Raw genomic sequence first — 25,587 nt, 5'->3', positions numbered from 1 at the left:
GGGGCCTGTTGCTGTGGTTTCCAAATGTCTTTGCCGGAGGCTGAATTACCCCGCCCTTGTCGGTCCGGGCTAAGCAAGCTGCTCGGGTTTCCTCTCAGGAGCTTTTGTTCCCTGCAAGCTCTCCGTACAGCCTTGGAGGACCAGGGCAAAAATGGTGGCCTCCCAATCTCCACCCGGAGGAGCTGAGAACTCGGGGCCCCGCTCCTCAGTGCGCCCCCAGAGAAAAGCAGTCACTCCCTTGTCCCCGGTCTCCGGCCGCACTCCGTGCTCACCCGGCCTGTGACCGAGCGTTTGTATCTCTGGCACCCGACCCCGTGTGGAGTCTCCAAACCCAGCAGATCCCTGCGGTGCGTTCCCGCGCCGCTCCTCCCCCGGAAGGAAGGGGAGTCTCTCCGGCTCTGCCGCTTGTTGGGTCCCTGCTGCAGGAGCAGTGGCCCGACTGGGCCACGGATCACAGTTTATGGCCACCCCGAGCTGAGAGCCCGCGCCTCGGCTCCGTCTCTGCAGCCGGCCTCCCCGCTCCGATCCCTGGGAGCTCTGCCGCACTCAGGCACCCCCGGTCTTTCCGTGACCCCGAGGGTCCTGAGACCACACTGTCCCGCGGGGGTTCCACCCCCGCTTAGCCACTGGAGCGACGTCCCTCAGCGGAGCCGACTTCTAAAAGGTCCGATTTTGTGCTCCGCGGCTCTAGCACTTGCCAGAAGCGGCCGACGGAGGCCCCTCCCCCGCCGTCTATCCTCCCGAATATCGCCTCGGATTCACTTCTCCGCACGTCCTACCTTCCAGTATGTGGTCGCTTCTCTGTTCAGAGAGTTGTTGCTACTCTCCTCTTTGATCTCCTGTTGAGTTCGTAGGTGTTCAGAATGGTTTGATCCCTATTCAGCTGAATTCCTGAGACCAGACGAAATCTAGGTCTCCTACTCCTCCGCCATCTTGCTCTGCCCCCTAGGTCTTCTTTTGAGAAAGGTCTATTCAAGTCCTTTGCCCATTTTTGAATTAGGTTGTTTGGGGATTTGTTGTTGAGTTGTAGGCGTTCTTTATATATTCTGGAAATTAATCCCTTATCAGATACATGATTTCCAAGTATTTTCACCTCTAGCTGGGGTACTTAAGAAGCAGGTGTGCCCTCTCCACTATTTTACTCTTCTGCCCGCTGGATGTGGAGGACGCTAAGACCCAGGGGAATAATGGAGCCATGAAATGGAAGGAGATGGGCACCACAAGGAAGAAAGCCACCCACTGACCAGGAAGGTCACATATTCTACTATTTACACAACTGATAAACTTCTTTTGTATTCATCGACTGAAATTTTCGTTCCTTTTCTCCACAAGCTACCATCACCCATCCTAAAACAGTCCTCTTTCCAAATGTTCAGTCTTTCTAATTGTAAGATCTAAGAGTTCATGATTTCCATCTCCTAGATCACAACGCCATTAGTGCCTCTTAAATATGGTCTCAGGAATTCCCTGATCAATCCTCCTTTTTTCAATTATCATGAACTAACAGCATCATTATTTTGTTAAGATGGACTTATCTAGAGTTCTGAAATCCCGCCATTCCTCTTTTTGTAAATGAGATACTTTCCATCCTACAATCTTAGCACCCCCATTTATCTCTAACTTCTTAAGAATGATGACTGAGTATAAACTATAAACTAAGATGAATAAGGTCTGGGGATCTAATGTACAACATGTTGATTATGGCTAACAATCCTGTACTGTACACTTGAAAGTTGCTAGAAGAGTAGAACTTAAAATGTTCTCACCACAAAAAAAGGTAATTCTGTAACTCTGCACTATATGTGTACTAAAAACCTTAAACATACACTCTGTGATATGTCAATTATATCTCAGAAAGAAGGAAAGAGAAAGACTCTCACAAATAAATATCTAATTATAAAAAAAGAACAATGCCTCAGAGATCATATTTGGGGATCTTTGAGTACACTGCATTATAACCTATTTGAAGTGGTCAAACAATAGTGGTGAGAGTGGGCATCCTTGTCATGTTCCTGATCTTAAGGGAAAGGCTCTCAGCTTTTCCCCATTGAGAATGATATTCGATGTGGGCTTTTCACAGATGGTTTTTACAAAATTGAGGAATGTTCCCTCTATCCCTACACTCTGAAGAGTTTTAATCAGGAAAGGATGCTATACTTTGTCAAATGCTTTTTCTACATCAATTGAGAGGACCATATGGTTCTTCTCGCTCCTCTTATTAATGTGTTCTATCACACTGATTGATTTGTGAATGTTGAACCATCCTTGTATCTCAGGGATAAATCCCACCTGGTCATAATGGATAATCCTTTTAATGCACTATTGGATCCTATTAGCTAGGATCTTGTTGAGAATTTTGGCATCCATAGTCATCAGGGATATTGGTCTGAAGTTCTCCTTTTTGATGGGGTCTTTTGCCTGGTTTTGGGATCAAGGTAATGCTGGCCTCATAAAATGAGTCTGAAAGTTTTCCTTCCGTTTCTATTTTTTGAAACAGCTTCAGGAGAATAGCTATTATTTCTTCTTTGAATGTTTGGTAGAATTCACCAGGGAATCCATCAGGTACTGGACTCGTTTTTTGGGAGGTTTTTGATCACTGCTTCAATCTTGTTACTGGTTATTGGCCTATTCAGGTTATCAATTTCTTCCTGTTTCAGTCTTGGTAGTTTATAGGTTTCCAGGAAGGCATCCATTTCTTCCAGGTTGCTTAATTTATTGGCATATAGTTGTTGATAGTAATTTCTGATAATTGTTTCTATTTCTTTGGTGTTAGTCGTGATCTCTCCCCTTTCGTTCATAATTTTATTAATTTGGGTCCTTTCTCTTTTCTTTTCAATAAGTCTGGCCAGTGGTTTATCGATCTTATTAATTCTTTCAAGGAACCAGTGTCTAGCTTCATTGATCTGCTCTACTGTATTTCTGGTTTCTAATTCATTGATCTCTGCTCTAATCTTAATTATTTCTCTTCTCGTGCGTGGCTTAGGCATCATTTGTTGTTTTTTCTCCAGGTCTTTAAGGTGTACTGTTAGTTGGTGAATTTGGGATTTTTTTTTTTTCTTTTTTTTGAGTGAGGCTTGGATGGCTATGTATTTCCCCCTTAGGACCGCCTTTGCAGTATCCCATAGGTTATGGACAGATGTGTTTTCATTCTCATTGGTTTCCATGAATTGTTTAAGTTCTTGTTTGATTTCCTGGTTGACCCAAACATTCTTAAGCAGGATGGTCTTTAGCTTCCAAGTGTTTGAATTTCTTCCAAATTTTTTCTTGTGATTGAGTTTCAAAGTATTGTGGTCTGAGAATATGCAGGGAATAATCTCAAGTCTTTCAGTATTGGTTGAGACCTGATTTGTGACCCAGTATGTGGTCTATTCTGGAGAAAGTTCCATGTTCACTCGAGAAGAATGAGTATTCTGTTGTTTTAGAGTGGAATGTTCTGTATGTATCTATGAGGTCCACCTGGTCCAGTGTGTCATTCAAAGCTCTTGTTTCTTTGTTGATTTTCTGATTAGATGATCTGTCTACTGCTAAGAGTGGAGTGTTCAGGTCTCCTATTATTAATGTATTATTATCAATACGTTTATTTTGGTTAACATTTGGCTTGAAGTGGTCAAGTTTAACTCATTTAAAATGGTTGATGCTGTCTTAAAATCAAACAATTTATCCTGAGCTTCACTTCTCTCCTTCCAATGATCTGCTTATACAGTCCCATGTGAGGACCACTTAGCTATTTTCAGTACTCTTAAATACTTATGCTAATTTTATTAATTATACATGAAAGTTTTACATATATTATCATTCAATCCTCAAAACAAACATATGAAATAGGTACCATTCTCCTAAAGATATTAGGACCCAAAGTATCTCCCAGATAAGTTGTAGACTCAGGATTGAAACCCAGCTATTTCAATTGTCATACTATGTAACCCTCTTTTACTTGCATGCTAACTTCTCAAATTCTCCCCTAAATAATGGGTTTATATCTTTTTTTTTTTTTTGAAGAGTGTTTCAAAAACCTTTCAGTAGCTCTTTGAAATATTTAGAGGAGGCCTATAGATTCACACCTTCTATTATATGTCCCTCCCTCCTATTTAACATGTTTTTAATCTGATTTAATCAAAAAGCCTGTTAAATGTCTTTTTTCCTTTCACTGGAAAAAACTTTTTTGATACGTGATAATATGGCTTTGATATTTCCGAGTATTTCTGACATTAAAAAGCCTAATTGAGGGCTGGTGAGGACATTCTTGGGAAGGGGAGTAATGGTGCACAGGTCCTTCTATCTCAAAGAAACCTGAAAGATAAGTGGACAGTTCTATCTAGCTAACACCTAGTTTTCCTTATTTTAAAATCAAATACAAGAAAAGATGCAAAAATGAGATCACTGCTTCTAAGTTTTTAGCTCCCCAAAATTGCTCTGCTAAGCTCAAGATTATGGTCTCAGCCTCTGGCACTGACTTTCAGCGTGCTCCAAGGTGACAGGATCTGCCCCTGGGAGATCAGCCAGCTGGATCCCAAAGGTGAGGAACTAGGTGAGAACTGAAGAAAAATCAGTCAGCAGCTCAAATTTTATTCAGTTTGGTGGCCTTAAGAGAATCCGGCGCACATCGTCTTATGTAAATATGCGTGGAGGGAAGATACAAAGCGCATCACTACAGATGAGGTCAGCAGTTGGACATTCTGTGGCTGAGCTCGTGAGCAGAGTGCAGAGACTCGAAGCACTTATTCTAGAAATGGAATATGAGCCCAATGCTGGGTGATCCACCATCATTCATTCAGTGAGCGCATATTTACTGAGCAACCTCCATGCCCCACGAACTGTGCAGGGGAGTCCATTGTGAATGGAACAGGCAGGTACTGGACTTCGTGGGGATGTCCTTCTAGCAGAGGACTGGGACATTGAGCAATTAACTGCCTAATTAGTATTTTAATTAAAGCTGTGAAAAGCACCACAGAGGAGAAAATGGGGTATCAGGGAAAGATTCCTTGAGGAAATGGTGTTTGAACTGAGCTCTGAAGGCAGTCCGGAGGGGAGAAGGATAGGAAATGGTACATGGGAAGGCGGAAAAGGCACAGGGTAGAAAGAAGCATGAGATATGGTGAATGAGGCCAAAGCACAGACAGCAGAGGGAAACGTGGCTTGAGACGAAGTAGATGGAATAGCTACATTAATGATTCCATTCTTGCTCCTAAAAACAGCATAAAGTTAGTATAGGGAGCAATATAAGATTTGCCCCCTGAAATGATCATTCTGGCTGTTGCTCTACAAAAAATAGGTTAGAGAATTCTCTTATCTTCTACTCCAATATCCCCCTGTTCCCAAGGCGAGTCCCGGACAAACCACCTCTGAAATCCCTAGTAGGCAACAATGCAATTAAAACATTTGAAATCTTAAAATTTATTTTTCTAAGATTTTATTTATTTGAGAGAGAGAGAGAGAGCACACAAGCAGGGGGGAGAGGGACAGAGGGAGAGGGAGAAGCAGACTCCCCACTGAGCAGGGAGCCTGATGTGGGGCTCGATCCCAGGACCCTGGGATCATGACCTGAGCCAAAGGCAGGCACTTAACCAACTGAGCCACCCAGGCACCTCTGAAATTCTAAAATTTAGAGCAAAAGAATTCCTACAATTCATTAATAAAATAGACAATCCTCATAGACATTTTGCCAAAGAATAGTCAATAAGCCCATGAAAGGATGTTCAACATCATTAACCATTAGGGAAATGCATGTGAATACCATATGAGCTATCACTTCACACCATTAGGATAGTCATATAAAAAAAGACACACAAATAACCTTTTCTCTGTTCTTGATGGTTAATACTGCCACCAGGATGGGTCACTTTGCATCATTTTTTCTAGGATATGACACGCCTTTTTAATCTGCACACTGACTTATTTATGGAGCATTTTCTACTATTTTAAAGTATTTATCTGTTCAATTTGCTCAGGCCTCTTTTTTAAGAGCACCAATCATCCTTATTATGTTCTATCTTCTTTGCCAAGGATATTGCTCATTGCCTCTATTTGTATTTTTAAATCACTGTTTTCTTTTGTGTTGTTGTGTGACTTCCTGAAGTCTATTTGCCCCCTGATGATACCTTCAGTTGTGCTGACTCGGTTTTTTGCAGCTTTTGGTGTGGCTTTCATGTCTGTGACAGGTAATTTCCAATGTCACAATATAAAGTTCCCTTCTTCCATTTCTTCCCAAGCTCTCCCAGTTTGCTGTCCATTTCCCTCTCTGTCTCATGTCTCCTCTGAGCTCCTGCATCTCTCCTTGAGCTCCTTCATCTAGAGTGAGCCTGTCTACATCTCTCAGACTTAGAAAATGTGGATTCTTCTTCTGTTTCTCTTGAAATGTTGGTCCTTTCTCTCCTTTTCACATAGGTTTCCTTCTTCCAGTTTTTATGGATGGTTCCTTCCTGATGGCTACTCAGCTTCGAAAAAGAACAGGTACCTGCTCAAGAAATATGGAGAGGGACAGGGACAAGGCCAGCAGTGTGGCCAGCATGAGTAGAATCAGTGTGCAGCTTCCAGATGTATCTCTTTAACATTCAAGAGACCAGTGTGGCCATGGCTACGCCAATTCAGACATGAATTCCTGCCAAAGTCCCTCCTTAACACATTTCCTGAGGTTGCTGCCTTCAGCTGGAAGGCAAGTTCAGAGATGGTACTTGAGCACGGTCTCCCCTGCAGCCCTCTACTTCCCATAGGTTCCCTAATGCCCCTGTGGTTCTGAACAGTTATCCTTTTAGGGACACCACCATCTGGCTGACCTGCATCTTGTCACTCCAGTCAAGGACTTACTAGATATGTCTTTCAGGGTTGTGGCACTTATTTGGAGAATATAAGTGCCTTGTTCAAAGTCTGAAGGAAGTGTATACTGCTCATCTTTGTACAGAATTCATGGTATTTGGCAGGTATACCACAAAGGTTTCAGCTTGAAGTTTGGCAGGTTTTTTTTTTTTTCCCCACTGAAGATGAAGTTGGGCTTCTGTTTTACGTGGACTTGGGATGTGGAAGCAAAATTAAGTGGGTTTTTCTTTCCCTGCTACTTTATCCAGAAACTTTCAGAAGGTCCTAAAAAAAGTCAAATCTGCAATTCTTCTAGCAAGCAGTTATTAACCAAGCACGACACCAAAATAGTAGTAGTAATAATAGGTACTATTTGTTGGAACTCCATTATTTTGTCAAGTGCTTTACATACATGATCTCATTTAAATCTTCCCAACCCTGCAAAGAAGACTTAAGCTCTACTTTATCAATGAGAAAACCAATTTCATGGTCCCACTGTGAGGCCAGAATAGGATGATGGAATTTCAGATCTCTAGATTTTTCATTTCATGGAAGAAAAACTCAAATAATATACTCCCTCTGAGAGTAGGACATATAAATAACATGGTAAGACAGAAGACTGGCCACACCTCATAGGCAGACCTGCCCTCAAGAAGCAAAGACCAAGAGTCCAAGCTTGAGTTCGCCTAATTAACTTCTATATCCTGAAACCACTCCCCATAATCCTGCCTTCACAGATCAGTATTTTTTAGAGTTTTCTGTTAGAACCTAGGTCTAATTGTATGCTTGAATTTATCATTGGAAATTTATAGATATGGACATTTACATATAAAGAATTCCTTTTATAGCTTTCCTGTTAGGGAATGTTTGGTTAACTATAGCATCTTTCCTGAGGGGTTTCAAAAGTCTCTAACAATTCATTCGCCTGCAGAGTACCTAGATAAATATTAGTACAGCCACTTTATAAGTAGGAAACCAAGGAAATGGGGGAAAGGGGAGAATACTGACTTTTCCACTGATTAAGCATAGTAAACTGTTGATTAGTATGAGTGGCAAGACAAGATATACTTTGTCTCAACATAAGCTGAAAGAGAACCTTGTGACATACCTCAGGATTCCACTAAAAGAAAATACTATCCTATATAGACTGAGCTCAATTAAAGATTTCCCAGATACTTAGGTTTTTTTTAAGAGTTTATTTATTTTAGAGAGAGAGCAAGTGAGTGGGGAGAGGAGCAGAGGGGGAGGAACAAGCAGACTCTGCTGAATGCAACCTGACATGGGGCTGGATCCCAGGACCCTGAGATCATGACCCGCGCTGAAATCAAGAGTCTGAGGCTCAACTGACTGAGCCACCCAGACGCCCCTCCAGAGACTTAGTTTTACCTCATCCCCACATGCAGCTTTGAAAACTAAGGCTGTGGTGTGTTCTAGTCCAAGAAAAAGATATATCCTAAGATTTAAGTTGGGAATCTTTGTTGTCTCCAAGTTTCATTACAAGTCTGTCTTTATCCAAATATTAGCTTAACAGAAAAGAGTTGTCAAAGCATCTTTGAGAAAAGAAAAGCCCATCTGGCATCCACCTTTTACTACTCTTAAGTTTGGTAACATTGTCCTAATGAATAATTTCATGGCAATTTGAGCAATGCCCATTCTATGCTCAGTTAAAGTTCAACTTTTTTTGAGAGCACTCTTTTCACTCATACAATGCTATCTTACTCATTTAAAATGAGAATAATTTCTAATAGAGAAAAGCTACTGAATTAAACCTATTCCTCACATAGGAATTTACTTCAGATTTATGTAGACATGTTTAAATATTTTGGGAGCAAATGGGGCAATTTTTTAATGCAAAGTTTTAGTGATATCAAGATAGTAAGAAGAAAAATTCAAATATGTAATGAAAATGTTATTTAAACATACACAAGTTGATTAGCAATATTTTAAACTAAAATTTGTGCCTTTTTAAACATTAAAATTTGTATATTAAGTGAAAGAAGTCAAACACAAAGACCACATATTGTATGATTACATTTATATGAAATGTCCAGAATAAGCAAATCCACAGAGACAGAAAGTACACTGGTGGTTTCCAGGGGCTGGGGAAGAAGTAAATGGAAATGATTGGATGATTGGAAGGGAAACACGGGGTTTGTTTTGGTTTTTGATTTTGGGGATTTTTTGAAGTCATGACACTGTTCTGGAACTAAACAGTGAATATAGTTGTACACCTTGTGACTACACTAAAACCACCAAATTGGGAATTTTTAAATGTTGAATTTTATGGCATATGAATTTGATCTCAATTTTTAAAACTACACTTTAAACAACAAAAATTTCACTAAATACAGAAGAGTCAAATATTTCCTAGAACCAACTTGAGAAACTTTAACACATCAATCCTTAAAACCAGTCTTTCCTCCCACATCATGGGATTGCTAGGCATGAGGGCACAGAAACTGCTGTTAGGTACAACAGGGCATTTAGAAAGATGGGGGTTCAGAAAACTGAGGTGAAATGCTTGGGCCACTGAGGAAATTAGGTCCTCAGCAGTCAGGGAGTCACACTGGGACCTTTGTGTCCTGAAAGAGTAACATGCTTATTTTTGCAGCACTGACCATGCCCATGAATGCATTGAGGGATCAGCTGGACTGCATCCAGAACTAAAGAGAACTGTAGAAGACCCCAACTTCATCAGGGTCCATTAGAGCTGATCCTACTTAGGCAATCTGTTCATGTTAAGTTTTCACAGCTTAGCCCAGACACAAGAGCCCCAGCCAACCTCCAGACACAAGAGTCAAAATAATAGGATTTTTGTTTTAATGCACTGATTTATGGGGTGGTTTGTAATCTGACAACAGCCAGTAGAACTTGAAAATAAATACCATCTAGAATAAACTGGTATAACTGAATAAATTCTCAATAATGGATGAAGTAAAATAAATGTCAAAATCAAGGAACACCAGGCACTTTGAGAGATATGTTAACAAGGGGTACTATAAATAGCTACACAGGGTAGGAAAGAAAGAAATAGGTCTCTTAACAGCTGAAAAAAAAATCAAGAGCATATTTCTGGCATCTTAAACAGTAAGGTATTATAAAACACAAATTGTGATATCACTGTAATCTAAAGTCTACTTGCTCACGTAATACGGCAAGGTACTTTATTCCCCCTGCAGGGAACCGAAATAACAAAATGTTGTCTAAGTAGCTCCAAAGGGGGAAACCAGGATCAAGTAGGGTAGAATCAAAAGAGAAGCCAGTTTCAGCTCAATATAAAGAAATCCTTCCTAACAAATAGAATTTTTCAAAGGTGAAGTGTGCTGCTCTGTGCAAAAAAAGGGCTTTCTAATGCCAGAGCCATTCACACAGAAATATCTCAAGGTGACAGCCAATAAGAGATGCCAGCCCCAGGTAGCTGCTGAGTCACTGCAGGATTTTTCCAATCCAGATTATCATTAGCTTCACCTAAAACACTGGTCTGACCTTTACAAGTTAGCCAAGGTAAGTAAGGTAGGTAGGCTACCAACCAATTACCTAGTGCTCCATTAAAACTGAACTGCAGGGGCCCCTGGATGGCTCAGTCAGTTAAGCGTCTGCCTTCGGCTCAGGTCATCATTCCAGGGTCCTGGGATCGAGCCCCGCATCAGGCTCCCTGCTCAGCGGGAGTCAGCTTCTCCCTCTCCTTCTGCCCTTTCTGCTCACTCACTCGCTCGTGCACTCTCTCTCTAATAAATAACAGCCTAAAAAACAACAAAATCTGAACTTCAGTCTAGCCACAAGTTTCCAGATGATTTTAAAGCTTTCAATAGCTTTTGACAAAAATAATGGCCCTGTGCACCCTGAATGTTCCAACCAGTTCTGCTGACTCTTCCTATTGCTCTTGCCAGTGTTCCCTGTACTGCAGCCACGCCCACCTCCCGGCGATTCCCCCACCGGCCGGCCACGCACTTGCTTGTTCAACCTGCCCGCCGACCCCCAGTTACCTGTGGGACTCGCTTCTTCACTTCTTTCACGTTTTTACTTAACAATCACCTTCAAGGTGATGAGGCCTTCCTTGGCTACCCAAGGTAGGGTTTCTTTCCCACACCCATCCAGACACATCCTATCCTCTCTTCTTCCTTGATTTTGTCCTCAGTACTTATTACCACATAACATCTAATGTTCTCTAACATAAACCTCTTCGTCATTAATTTTTGTTTATTTTCTCCACCAGAACATAAGTTTCAGGAAGGCAGAGATATTTATCAGTTTTGTTCATTGCTGTATTCCTTACCCTAGAACCAGGCCCCCGGCACACACCTGTCTGTTAAAAGACTGAATGAACTAGATTGGGGCAGTCAAATGCCTGTTTTTGTAAATAAATTTTTATTGAAACAGTCACATGCATTGCTTTATGTATGGTGTATGGTTGTTTTGGCGCTCTAAGAGTGGAAATGAGTAGCCGCCACAGAGGCTGTGGCCACAAAGCCTAAAATATGTACTACCTGGCTCTTTTATAGAATAGTTGCCGACCCCAAGTGCCCCGGTTATGGTGCGTGTCAAGTTCTGGTTCTAAATGTCTAGGTAACTGAACTAGATTAATGATGGCCATGTATTCCTTGCAGCTCCTATTATCAAGGGTTGGAACCTCTTTTCTCACCTCTTGAACCAGCGTGGCTTAGCAATTTCCCTCAACCAACAGCATGTGACGGAAGGGGCATAAGATTTCTAAGGGGCTTTGCAACCTCTGTGCAGGTTCTTCTTGAATGTGGCTGCCATGTCAGGAAGGCCGAGGGAACGCCCCTCGAAGATGAGAGGCCCCCACTGAGGATCCAGGCATACAAGAGAGCACAGCCCATGCTTCCAACCCACAGAATGGGGAGAAAATAAGTGACTTATTTTAAGAGACTTAGCTTTGGTGTGGTTTATTATCTAACAAAGGCTAATTGACACAATAAAATTTATTATCATTTTTAGATCAAAACCTTAGGGCAAATTTCTGCTTTTCTTCATATACCTTCATACTATTATAATGGCAGCAGGCTCTTCCTTAACTTATTAATTTATATGTAATTTTCTGTTATTTCTTTTTTTGCTGTTATTTCTTAATAACTAAATGTTATAAATATGTTGACTTGTAAAGATTTAAGAGTAGTTCTGAGAAAGTTTGAGTTAGTTACTGTATAACAGAAGTTGGCAAACCATGGCCAGTGGGCTGGCCACCTAATTTTGGAAACAAATTTTTATTGAAACAAGATCATGTCCATTCATTTCTGGATTCCTGATGGCTGCTTTCTTGCTATATTAACAGTACTGAGTAGTAATGACAAAGACCATAGGGCCTACAGGCCTACAGTATTTGCTATCTGGTCCTTTGCAGGAAATGTTTGCCAACCTCTACTGTACAGCATTATTTTGAATCTTAGTCATAAAAGTAAAAGAATCTAAGACAGTTATCAACTACACTTTCAAAGTCCAAACAACGCTCAGTGATTTCCTGGTTTCTTAAGTAAACACCAATTCCGGGAGTTTAATAAACCTAGTAAGAAATGAGTATTTTGATTTCTGACACACCATAAACCAAAGGAGACAAACGTAATTTCTTTAAATGCCTCTTTCAAGGTGCTACAGTTTTTTGGCTGCTGCAGTGTGTCATGTAAATACATTTTTCTGACAGCTCTGCTGGTAAAACTCAGCTAAAATTAATATCCATTATTGAAAGGTCATTGCACAGGGACAAGCCAGCAGCCAGTTTTAAAATGTTAATAACTCTGATATTTTTCAAATGTAAACAAAAGGTCTTCTTTTGTTTTATAATTCTCTCCCTAAATGGTTCATTTATAAATGAAAATGTTTCAGCAAAAAACCTAAATGACGTAATGCCGTTGCATGCGGGTGATATGTCAGTGACTGTGCTTAACAGAGTTAGTGTGCTCTGTGAAAGGCCTACCAAGCAGCGGACACCATACTGCAACATACTTCATTGAGTCAAAGATGCCACCGATCAGAAGAAACACATTATTTTATATACCACTAAGAAAGAAAAAAAATGCTGCCAATCTCATTACATCACATGCTTTATCACTTAAAACTCCATCGTGCACTCTGTACAAGTGCTCTTGGGGACTTCTGATGCGGAGTTTCTCACCTATTGCCTTTATTTGGGCATAAAAAGGAATATGTAAGTAAAATTAGTTGGTTTCATTTTTCTGAAAAGCTCTTCCCATTTGGAGGAGGACTCTTCTCATTTTTCAACTCAGAATCATCGATGTCCCTGTTGTTCTGCATGCTTTGTACCATCAGAGCGCTGATACAAGAGAGCGTGGCTGGAGCAGACCACCCCCCGCCCCGAGGTCTCTCCCCATTGTTAGTGCACAGTCTGTGGATGAAACTCAGCTGCCACTGGCCCAATACAGTGCCGTTATGAGGCACTTGAAAACAAGAATAATCATTTCTTCATCTAACTTCTAGTTCACTTAGATGAAGGTGATTTTTAAAGTATCAATGTTAGAAACAGCTCTATGTTCAGAAGAGGGAATTTAATTTTGCGTGAATTGTAATAAATATATAAACCAGTAACTGAGCCAGAACCAATCCGAAATAAAGATTAACAAGAAGATTTCATTCAAACCAACCACATACATTCAAGGCTGTGCGGTGGCAGGTCGTCAATGACTCTTCACGTGGCCACACTCCAATGAATCTTAATACGCTCTGGGTTTGCAAACATGCATCGGGTCTTTACCCAGCCCCAGAAAAATCAACCCACACATTTAGTAGCCAAGGAGTTTGGAAAGCAGCAGAGCATGACGGAAAATCAGACCTGGTGCTCATCTCCAGAGATGGGAAGCAGACTGTTCTGCAGGCCACAGGAGCCTCCTCTCTTCCCCTCCTTTCTATCCTCCACTAGCAGGGGCCAGCAAGGAGGTCCCAAAGTCTGTACTCCTAGAATTCACTACCCTTCCTCACCCTGTCTTCCTTGCTGCCTGACATCCCTCCTCAGCCTTAAGACCATGTGGGGTCATCATGCCCACTATCTCTACTTCAGCTGCCACAAGCAGCTCATGATCCCAAGTCATTCATCCACCATCTCCTGAAGTCCAAACACAAAGACAGTTTTGCACATCATCTTTCAAAGGCAACAGCCTACCCATTCTCAACCCCTGAGCCCCTTCCATTGTGACATTTGGAACACAGAGTCATCAGCAAAATCTCCCAAATTGTCCACCTCTTTCTATACGTATCTGGGTGGGGTTGTTTTGTTCCATACAGCTGCTTCTGGGCCAAAGGTTGGCAAACGTTTTTCTCAAAGGGCCATATGGCAAATATTTCAGACTTTATGGGCCATGCAGTCTGTATCTCAACTATGGACAGTGCCATTATACAACAAAACCAGCCAAAGATGCGCGTAAATGAATGGACATGTCTATGTTCCAACAAAACTTGATTTGTAAAAGTAAGCAGCCAGCCACCAGGCTACAGCTCACTAAACCTCAGATCAACAGTCTCTACCACCTGCTTCCTCTCTCCCAATTGCTATCACCCTCAAACCACTAAATCACTCCCGCTTATCCCCTGAGCGCAATATTAACACTAACGTTATTAATACTATTACCATTAACTAACACTGCTCTTGCCATAATTACTTTTGTGATTCCAGTTCACCCCACAAAACCTGGAATGGGGCCAGATACCACGAGAATTGAAGCTTATCTGGTTGGGGGTGGGGACAGACTTTAAGAAGAAGAAAAAATTATGAGTGTAAAATTGCCCCTCTGTAACGACACTTAAGCTTCATTAGCTTGGTGGTAAATCTGCCTGTGCTTCTTCAGCTGCTCCAGCTCGAACAGTCCACTGAACACAAAATCTCTGTAGCCATCAAGATCACCTCATAAACAATCCTTCCATGCCTGATCTCTCAATTCCCTAATTTCCTGTCCTCTAGCATTTTGTCCTTCATCCTGCCTCAGCCCTGGAATTCCATGCTTTCACGAGCCAGTAGCTGCAACCTCTCTAATCTCAATTTCAGACATCTGACTCCTTACTCCCTCTCTCAACCAGCCAACAGGGCTACTAAGAATCCTATGGTCACTGTTTCACAGTATCCTAATTCTCAGTCCAAGTTAAAATGCTTTGAAGGGATTCATGGGTGGGCTTTTGGTTTAAGGGAACAAATAGTAGTAAGATTTACAGGAAACCGAGTGACGTCACTAAGATGGTGATACAGATTGTTCCGGACTTTGCTCCCCTCACAACAAGTGACAGCTGTTTAGGAACAAGACACCACTAATTCAGAGAGAATCCTAGAACACAGAGGTGAGGCTGAAGCACACCCCTGTTTCAAAGAGACTGAGACAGACTGCATTAGAAGAGTAAGAGAATTGTCTTTCTCTGTTTGACATAAGCAATAGCATGGAGGACCATAGGGGAAGGGAGGGAAATCCAAAGGGAGAGAAATCAGAGAGGGAGATGAACCATGAGTGACTATGGACCCCGAGAAACAATCTCGGGGTTTCAGAGAGGAAGAGGGCAGAGGGAGGGCGTAACAGGGTGATGGGTATTGAGGAAGGCATGTGCACTGGGTGTTATACTTAACTAACGAATCATTGAACAGTGCATCAAGGACTAATTATGTACTATACAGTGGCTAACTGAACATAATAAAAAGAAGAAGAGTAAGAGAAGCAGCTACATGTTGAGCATATTGCCCCTCCCCCAGGCCAGTGTAGCACCACAGGGAAAGGTCCCTCTGAGCCTTCAATTCCTTCAGTGGGAAAAAAGAACCTGCGGGGACAACCAACAGCCCCCTAACATTGTGGGTTGCTATGCAGGAGCGCCTAGTCTGATCTTGCACCACAGGGATTGCAAGGGGAATCTGTGGGGCTCCACCATGGGAAGTTTGACTAACAGTGAAGCAGGAAGGGGCTTGCAACATCCAGCACAGGGATTTTGGCAGACTGAGCTTACACCCGAGGTGCCCAAGTAGTAATCTCAATGAATGGCTTTGCTCATCGTAGATTCAGGTTGGGGGTGCACTATGACCAGGGAACTCAGGGCGGGGTACAGATCTGCCTGATTTGGATCCTCAAACAAGTTTTGCTATCCCTAGTACCCAGTTTGCCATGCCCAGGCAAGAAGCTGAGTCATAGCCTTACCTGCTATGGAGAGTGACTTCCAACACAATCTGACCAGTAGGGCTGGTGCCAACTGGAAGCAGCGTGGACCAGTGGTACTTGAGCCAATAGGCAGGTGAGCAGGCAGAGCTGATCACCCAAAGAGCAAAGCCAGAACTGGGTATGGAGCATTCCTGTACTACACACAAGCAGGGGAATTCATTTGCAGCCAAGGCTGAGGGTCATTCCTGACCCCTCTCAACTGGAGAGGCTGTTGGAATTGAGAGTAGCCTGGCATGGCCCCTTCACATCCTGTTCAGGCAAGGGAGCAGCGACATAGCTCCACCCACTGTGGGAGTGTCATTTGGCCCCATCTGACCAGAAGGGCTAGTGACAAATCCTAGAAGCTGTGCAGCCTGATGGCACTTGAGCCAAGAGATGGGCAAGCAGAGCCAAAAGTTTGCAGAGCAAAGCCAGTGGCCCTGTTCAGTCAGAGCACTTGGGGTGTAAGTTGGCTTGACTTAAGACAACAAAGAGCTTTACCAGCTTTGGAGCCACTTCTCCTACTGTGCCCAGACAGGAAATCTAATCCACAGCCCTGCTGATTGCTGAATATAGCCTTCAGCCAATCCGACCAGGGTACCTAACAAGAGCACACAGGAAATTTTATAGCCCATTCAAAAATGTAATGTACGGTGGCACATGAACAAAGAGCACAGCCCATGGTTTCCCACACCTGCAGAGCAAAACTGGCGGCCTCACCTGACCAGGGAATTCAGTATACACCTTGACCTAATTCAGATTCCCAAATGATGAGTTATACAGGTGCTGGGTGCCATCCTACTGCCTTGCCAGGACAGGCAAGCTAATTCATAGCCCCAGTCTACTACTGAATAAAGTCCCCAGTCTTGACCACCTAGCAAGCCTAATCAGAGAATCCAACCAACCAAGGAGCCCATCCTACAGCCTCACTCAGGTAGGGAATGGAGCCAGCAGTCCTACCCAACTGTTCTGTGCCAGTGGCACATCTCCATCCCTGTCTTCAAAGGACAAACAGCTGCCTTACCACAAAAGAGACCAAAATAGCCCATCCCACCTGCTCAAGGTCATTACCAGCAGACACACCCAGAAGCCCAAACTGAGCTAACTGGTGAAGAATCATCTCTGCAAAGTTGTAAACTCAAGGATATTGATTACTGAAATGTGTGGATATCGACCCAAAGAATCAGGATCATGAAAAGTCAGGTAAATATGACAACACCAAAGGAAACTAATAAAGCTCCAATAACTGGCCCCCCAAAATGGAGATCTATGAACTATCAGACAAAGAATTCATAATAATCCTTTCAAGGAAGTTTAGTGAACCATAAGAAAACACAGACAAGTAAATGAATTAGGAAAACAATGCATGAACAAAACAAGAAGTTCAACAAGGAAATAGCAACCATCAAAAAAAACAAACAGAAATCCTAGATTGAAAAATACAATAACTAAACTGATGAATTCAATAGAGTTTCCAGAGTGGACCCAGCAATACAGAAGAAAGAACCAGTGCCCTGGAGTATAGGACATGGTAATTACACAGTCATAAAAGCAAAAGGAAAAAGCAACGGGAAGAGTGAAAAAGCCTATATGAATTATGGGGACAATATGAAAGGAAACAATATCCACATTATGGAGATTCCAGAATGAGAAGAGAAAGGAACAGAAAGTATACTTAAAGCAACAATGGCCGAAAACATCAAGAAGCTGGAGAGAAAAATGAACATCTCCATGTCTGAGGCCCAAAGGACCCCAAATAGGTTGAACCTGAACAGGGTTACAGGGACACATTATAATTAAATTGTCAAAAGCCAAAAACAAAGAAAGAATTTAAAAAACAGCAAGAGAAAAGAAGGAAGTTACATACAAGGGAACCCCCACAAGACTACTGACAAATTTCTCAACAGAAACTTTCAGGCAAGGAGAGAATGGGATGACATATTTAAAATACTGAAAGAGAATAACTGTCAACCAAGAATTCTATACCCCATGAAGTTGTCTTTCAGAAATGGAGGAATAAGGACTTTCCTAAACAAACAAAAGGAGTTCATTACCATCAGAACTGCCTTACAAGAAATGCTAAAGGAAGTTCTTTGAGTGGAAGTAAAAGTAAAATACCATAATAAAAATATAAAAAGATAGTATAAATCCCACTGGTAATGGTTTAAGTATATAGTCATAGTTAGATTCTGCAATATGGTAATAGTGGTAAATCACTTACAACTCTAGTTCACAAGTATAAAAAAACTAATGTATTAAAAATAACTACAATAATCTGTTATTAATTACACAATATAAAAAACACATAAAAGTAACAGCAATAACCTGACAGAAGTAAAACTGTCAAGTTTAAAAATTCTACTGAAGTTGTTATCAGCTTAAAATAGGGTGTTACAAGTTTGAAATATCTTATGTAAACCTTATGATAACCACAAGGAAACAACCTATAATACTTACACAAATAACATGATAAAGAAGTCAAAGCACAGGGATGGCAAAAGACATCAAAACTCATAAAAAGCAGGAAAAGAAACAAAGAACAATGAATCTATAAGATAACCAGAAACAACAGAGTAGCAACAGTAAGTCCCTACCTGTCAATAATTACTTGAAATAGATTAAATTATCTAATTAAAGGACATAGAATGCCTGAAGGGATTTTTTTAAAAATCCAACAATATGCTGGCTACAAGAGACTTCACTGAGAGTGAGGGGATAGAAAAGGACATTTTAATTAAATGGTAACCAAAAAAAGCAGGAGCAGCTATACTTATATCAGACAATTTTCAACTACAAATGATAAAGAGACAAAGAAAATCATTACATAATGATGAAGACATAACAATCATAAATAAGAGATGTTTACCTCTAGAAAACAAACTGAGAGTGGCTGGAAGGGTAGAATTTGGGGGGATGGGGTAATTGGGTGATAGGCATTAAGGAGGGCACTTGATGTTATGAGCACTGGGTATTATATGCAACTGATGAATAATTAAATTCAACCCCTGAAACTAATAATACAGTATATGTTAACTAAATTGAATTTAAGTAAAAAATTAAATATATTTATATGCCACACATTGGAGCTCCTAAATGTATAAAGCAAAAACAGATATAAAAGGATTAATAACAATAATACAATAATAGTTGGTTACTTTAATACCCTACTCTCAACAATGGATAAATCATCCAGACAGACAATCCATAAGGAAACAGCAGATTTGAACAACACTAGAGACCAAACAGAGCTAACAGACATACACAGAGCATTTTATCTGACAACAGCAGAATTTACGTTCTTCTTGAATGCACACTGACCACGTTCTAAGACAGATCATGCATCAGGCCACAAAATAAGCCTTAGCAAATTTTAAAAGACTGAAAAAATATCAAGTATCTTCTCTGATCACAATGGCATGAAACTAAAAATCACTAACAATAGGAAAACTGGAAAATTCACAAATACATGGAAATTAAACACTCTCCTGAACAACCAGTGGTCAAAGAAAAATTACAGGTGAAATTTAAAACAAAGTTTGAGACGAATGGAACTAGAAACATATCAGAATTTATGGGATGTAGCAAAAGTAGTTCTAAGAGGGAAGTTCACAGTAATAACACTTACATTAAGAAGCTAGAAAGACCCCAAAGAAACAACCTCAATCTATACCTTAAGGAGACAGAAAAAAAACAAACCAACTAATAATGTAATGGCATTGTATGGTGACAGATAGTAGCTACACTTGTGATGAGCACAGCATAATGTATAGACTTGTCAAATCACTATGTTGTACACCAGAAACTCAACTATACTTCAATTAGAAAGAAAAAAAAAAAAACTGAGCCCAAAGAAGAAAGATTAGAGCATAAATAAATGAAATAGAAAAGAGAAAAACAGTAGAAAAGATTAACCAAACTAAGAGTTGGTTCTTTTGAAAAGATAAACAAAATTGACAAACCCTTAGTTAATAGTTAATCAAAAGAGAGAGAGGGAGGGAGGAAGAGAGGAAGGGAGAAAGAGAGAGAGAGAGAGAGAGAGAGAGAAAGGACTTGAATCAACAAAATTATAAATGAAAAAGGAGGCATTACAATGGATACCACAGAAATTCAAAGGATCATTAAGAGGCTACTATGAACCAACAATACACCAACGAACTAGACAACTTACAAGAAATGGAAAAATTCCTAGAAATGTACAACTTACCATACTGAATCAGGAAAAAATAGAAAATCTGAATGAAGAAAAAATAGAAAATCAGGAAAAAACAGACTGATTACTAGTAAGGATAACGAATCAGTAAGCAAAAACCTCCCAATGAAGTAAAGCCCAGGACCAGATGGCTTCATTGGTGAATTTTACCAAACATTTAAAGAAGAATACCAATTCTTCTCAAACTCTTCCAAAAAATCAAAAGAGCAGGGAACATTCCTGAACTCATTTTACAAAGCCAGCATTTATCCTATTACCAAAACCACAAAAGGACACTACTAAGAAAGAAAACTAAAGGCCAATATCCCTGATGAATACAGATGCAAAAATTATCAAGAAAACACTAACAAACCAAAGTCAGCAGCACATTAAAAAGGATCATTCACCACGATCAAGTGGGATTCAAGGATGGTTCAACATATGCAAAATCAATGTGACACATCACATTAATAGAATGAAAAGAATCATATGATCATCTTAATAGACAAAGAAAAAGCAGTTGATAAAATTCAACATCCATTCATGATAAAATCTAACAAATTAGGCATGAAAAGAACATATCAACATAATAAAGGCCATATATGACAATCCTACAGTTTAACATCATCCTCAATCGTGAAAAGTTGAAGGCTTTTCCTCTAAGATCAGGAAAAGACACGGGTGCACATTCTCACCATTCCTCTTCAACACAGTACTAGAAGTCCTTGCAAGAACAATCAGGGAAGAAAAAGAAATAAAAGTCACTACAAAGACATGTAAAAGGAATTGCAAACAAAGAAGTAAAACTTTCTCTACTTGTAGATGACATTACTTTATACAAAGAAACTCTAAAGACTCAACCAAAAAACTGTTAGATGTAATCAGTAAATTCAGTAAAGTTGGAGGATACAAAATTAACAAAAAATCAGTAGCATTTTTATATGATAACAATGAATTTTATGAAAGAGAAAGAAATCAATTCCAATTTCAATTGCATCAAAAGCAACAAAATGCTGAGGAATAAAAATTTAAGTAAAGAAGTGAAAGATCTCTACTCTGAAAAATACAAGATGTTAATGAAAGAAATTGAAGAAGAAAGGAAGAAATGGAAAGGTATCCTATGTTCATGGATTGGAAGAATTAATAACGTTAAAATGGCAAAAATACAAAAAGCCATCTATATATTCAATGCAATCCCTATGAAGTTGCCAATGACATTTTTACAGAAGTAGAAAAAAAAACTCCTAAAAAGCTTCTGTACAGCAAAAGAAACCACCAAGAAAGTGAAAAGACAACCTATGAAATGAAAAAAACATTTGCAAACCACATATCTGATAAGGCAGTAGTATCCTAAATACATAAAGAAATCATTTGTTGATTCAAAATCAATAGCAAAAAAAAAGTAACCCAGTTAAAAAATGGGTAAAGGACCTGAATACACACTTCTCCAAAGAAGATACACAAAAGGCCAACAGGTAAGTGAAAAGATGATCAACATCACTGGTCATTAGAAAATGCAAATTAAAACCACAATGAGATACCATCTTAGGTCTGTTAGAATGGCCACCATCAAAAAGATAAGGGCTAACAAGGGCATGGATGAGAAAAAGGATCCTTGTGCACTGTTGGTGAGAAAGTAAATTGGTGCAGCCACTATGGAAAACAAGATGGAGGATCCTTTAAAAAAAAAAAATAGAGCTATCATGTGATCCAGCAATTCTACTTCTGGGAATATAGCCATAGGACAAAAACACTAACTCAAAAAATATCTGCACCTGCACGTTCATAGCAGCGTTATTTATAACAGCCAGACATGAAAACATCCTCAGTATCTACTGACCAATAAATGGATAAAGAAGTTATGCTATGTGTGTATGTACGTGTATGGATGTATGTGGTTACTACAGGTGGACAGTGCGGAGAGGAGGAATAGGAAAAAGGTGGTCAAAAGGTACAAGCCCCCAGGAGTAAGAGCAAACAAGTACTAGGGATGTAATATGCAACATGATGACTACAGCTAACACTGCTATACAATATATAGGAAAATTGTTAAGAGTAAATGCTAAGAGTTCTCATTATAAGGAAAAAAACACCCATTTTTTTCATTTCTTTTTATTCTATCTATGGGAGAAGATGAATATTAGCTGAACTTTTTGTGGTAATTTCACAACATATGCAAACCAAACCAGCATGCCGTATGCCTTAAATTTATACAGTGATGTTTATTTCCCAATAAAACTAGAAAAAATATTATAAGAACATAACAAAGATTTTGCTAGACTTACGTTGTAAGAAACACCACCGATTCAGACTAAAAAGAACAGGAATAATCCCTTTTAGAATGAAAAGAAGTTGTAGGGTCCCAAACGTCTATAGATAGGAATCAGGCTTAGAATCCTACTCAGCTACAACGATGGGCCATCTTTATGGAAAAAGAACAATGATCCAGAAGTTAGAGACAAGAGCCATAGAGAAGCATTCGCAAGGAGAACTACTCTCAAAGCAAGGGATATTTTCCCCCCCTGTGGAACAAAGGGAAATCAGGAAATGTGTTTGCCAAGATTTCAACATTATCATGCATCAGTGACTGCTATGTCCTTTTTAGTTTTGCCTTTTAAATAAGAGTTTCTATGAGGGTTCTTCTTTCTGTGTCTCCTCATTAAGTCTAAAAATGTGGCAGAGCAGATAACTTGTGTCCTTAGTTCACAGGTCTTCAAGTTTGAGAGGACCAAAATTCAAGGAGCCACACCTGACAAAAATGTACCCAAGGGGTCTCATGTATCTCTAGACTTAATTTAGATGACAACATCCTTGTTATGAAGCCTAGAAGAAACCAAGATACCCTTCAGCTGGGGAATGGATTTAGAAAAACAAAAAAACAAAAAAAAAATCTGTGGTATATCCAGACAAATGGAGTATTATCCAGTGCTGAAAAGAAATGAGTTAACAAGTCACGAAAAGTCATGGAGGAACCGGGGCGGCGGGGGCACACCTGGGTGGCTCAGTTGCACCTGCTTTTGCCTCAGGTCATGATCCCAGAGTTCTGGGATCGAGCCCCACATCGGGCTCCCTGCTTGGCATGGAGCCTGTTTCTGCCTCTCCCTGTCTCCCCTTACTTGTGCTTGCTCTCTCTCTCTCTCTCTCTCTAGTGTTCTCTGTGTCAAATAAATAAATAAATAAATAAATAAATAAATAAATTTTTTTTTAAAAAAGACATGGAGGAACCGGAAATGCATATCACTAGGTGAAAACCACTAATCCTAAAAAGCTACATACTGTAGGACTCCAACTATGACATTCTGGAAAAGACAAAACTATAGAGACAATAAAAAGACAATTAAAAGGGGAGAATATAAATGGGGGCAGGGGTTATATGAGAAATCTCTGTACCTCCCTCTCAATGTGGTTTTAAACCTAAAACTGGTCTAAAAAAATAAAGTCTTTAAAAACGTTTTTAATCTTAATGTTATAGGTATGCATAAGATGTAACATAAAGCCACCCTCAACCCATCCGATCTCATTTTCCAAGATGCTTTGGACTAAATATGTTTTTATTGTGATTGACAGCAATAAGTCTAACTACCATGCTTACACTTGTACTTCTTGGTTTATCATCTGTAACAGTGCCTATAGGAGGAAGGAAAATTTGAGCCCTAAAGGAAAATAAATGAACTTAGAGAAAATACCACAATCTAACCACATTTCCTATTTTTGCTGATAACATTATTATTATTTATAGATTCTTAAATATCTATTTTGATTCATCAACTTTGAATAGCACTTCTTGACTCCCCGCTACATATGATGAGGAAAATAACAAACAGGCAGAAATCAGGACTCAAAATGAATTCTAAGAAGCATTTACCTTGTTCATAAAGTAGCTTCATATTTGAATCTTTGCAGGCAACCAGATTGTTGAGCAATGCAATCACACTTTGCATGGTGTTACCCAGAATGTTCTCCTGATGTTCCTGCAATAGATCACAATTTCCATCATAACTATACAGAATTGTAATTACATCATGATAGAGACAAATGATCAAATGACCTCCATCCCTTCATTCTTTGCACAAGGTCAAATAATTATCTTTCTCCACTTTAATGAAGCAGATCCTTCTGCGTTAAGGCACTCCCACTCCCCATCAGTGTGTTAAGTCAGCTGGGAGGCAGCATGAACGCTTCAGAGCACCAGAGCTGCTGCATGCAGTCCCCTACCCACAGCTGAGTGACAACCACACAGCCCTCTGGGCTTTAGATGGGGGACAGGGGACTCAGAGTGACTAGGAATCAACTAAACGGAGCTGAGGAGACCACACCTGAAAGTGACTGAGATCGCAAAATAAAGCTACCATGTCTCAGAGTGACAAATGCTGCAGAGTGACCAGGAGACCCTTGATGGACACATGGTTTCCAAAGCTTACAAAAACACCAGCACTGCATCTGGCTCTAAAGCACCTCTGTTGCCAGATGTGTACCTCCCAGCAACGCCAGCCACTTGACGTTCCGAGTCGCACCATCTAGGTCTTCCCTTGGTCTGAGACAAGGAGTTTGCTTTCCAAATACTGGTGCCTAAAAATTTCTACCTTTTTTTAGAAATACACACTTAAGAGTAGATGTTCATGTTTGAATGTTCCACTGACACCAGTTTAAGAAGATGAATAAGGAAGCGATGGTCTGCCACCAATTTCATCTAATTATTCATACAGTTGGTTGGAAGGAAAGGGTGATTAATAAGCACAAGATGACACAACATGTTATTCATGATAAAGTAACTAACGATACATAGGAAACCTATGCTAATCAAGAAAAGAGAAGCTAATAAATCTTTTTGGTTTTTTTTTTTTTTTGGTCCCATTCAATAAAATAACACATTTTGCTCCTTGTTCCAAGACCAGCCTGTCAGCAAATACAGGGCAGTTTCATTAGAGATAAATCCATTGTTCCTTCAATATACACATTTCTTGTGATTAATTGTACCTCTTCTATGATGCTCTTGGTAATATTTTTGCCTCCCTGTGAAGCCAATACTTCAGTTTTCCATTGTACTCACGGGGTGAGTGCCACTTGCTAATATAGGCATTTCCTTTAGTACAAAAGCCAACTATCCAAATCCCTATTACCCCTGAATACTACGAATCCAGGACTGTCCCCTGGCCAACCAGGTTCTCGGACTCCTGCCCTGAAGGTTCTAGAGTCCCTGCAAAATGAAGGCCTCTGCCAGCCCACAACTCAGTCTGCAGAGGGGCATAAAGCCAAGGTGCACTCTGATCATTAAAAGCCCCAGCCAACTATACTACTGGGTGTCTCCAGGATTGAATATCTGCTGCAGGAAATAAAAGAGACCAATAATCCTATAACCAGACCAGGAGAAATGGTTCCTTTTCTTTTCTAACCATTATCAAAAACATTGTTGTTGGATTTCAAGCCATGCATACACTATGACCTTTGTTTAATATAAAGTGAGGGCTT

The 25,587-nt window shown here is 40.2% G+C and overlaps 1 protein-coding gene across 2 annotated transcripts in view; it reads right to left on the bottom strand.

The window, feature by feature from the left end:
• The window catches only part of ULK4 (unc-51 like kinase 4), a 616,362-nt gene that overhangs the window by 229,531 nt on the left and 361,244 nt on the right, over window positions 1–25,587 (bottom strand). For both annotated transcript variants that reach the window (XM_028107191.2, XM_028107192.2), the window contains exon 32: window positions 23,984–24,089. In XM_028107191.2, the coding sequence (XP_027962992.2) occupies window positions 23,984–24,089 (106 nt within the window). The remainder of the gene's footprint in view (window positions 1–23,983; window positions 24,090–25,587) is intronic.

Source organism: Eumetopias jubatus, unplaced genomic scaffold, assembly GCF_037043125.1.
Source record: "Eumetopias jubatus isolate StellerSeaLion01/CBP00866 unplaced genomic scaffold, mEumJub1_p1.0 scaffold_1, whole genome shotgun sequence".
NCBI lineage: Eukaryota > Metazoa > Chordata > Mammalia > Carnivora > Otariidae > Eumetopias > Eumetopias jubatus.
The sequence above is the reverse complement of the archived record's forward strand: the minus strand, read 5'-3'. Positions and strand labels throughout refer to the sequence as shown.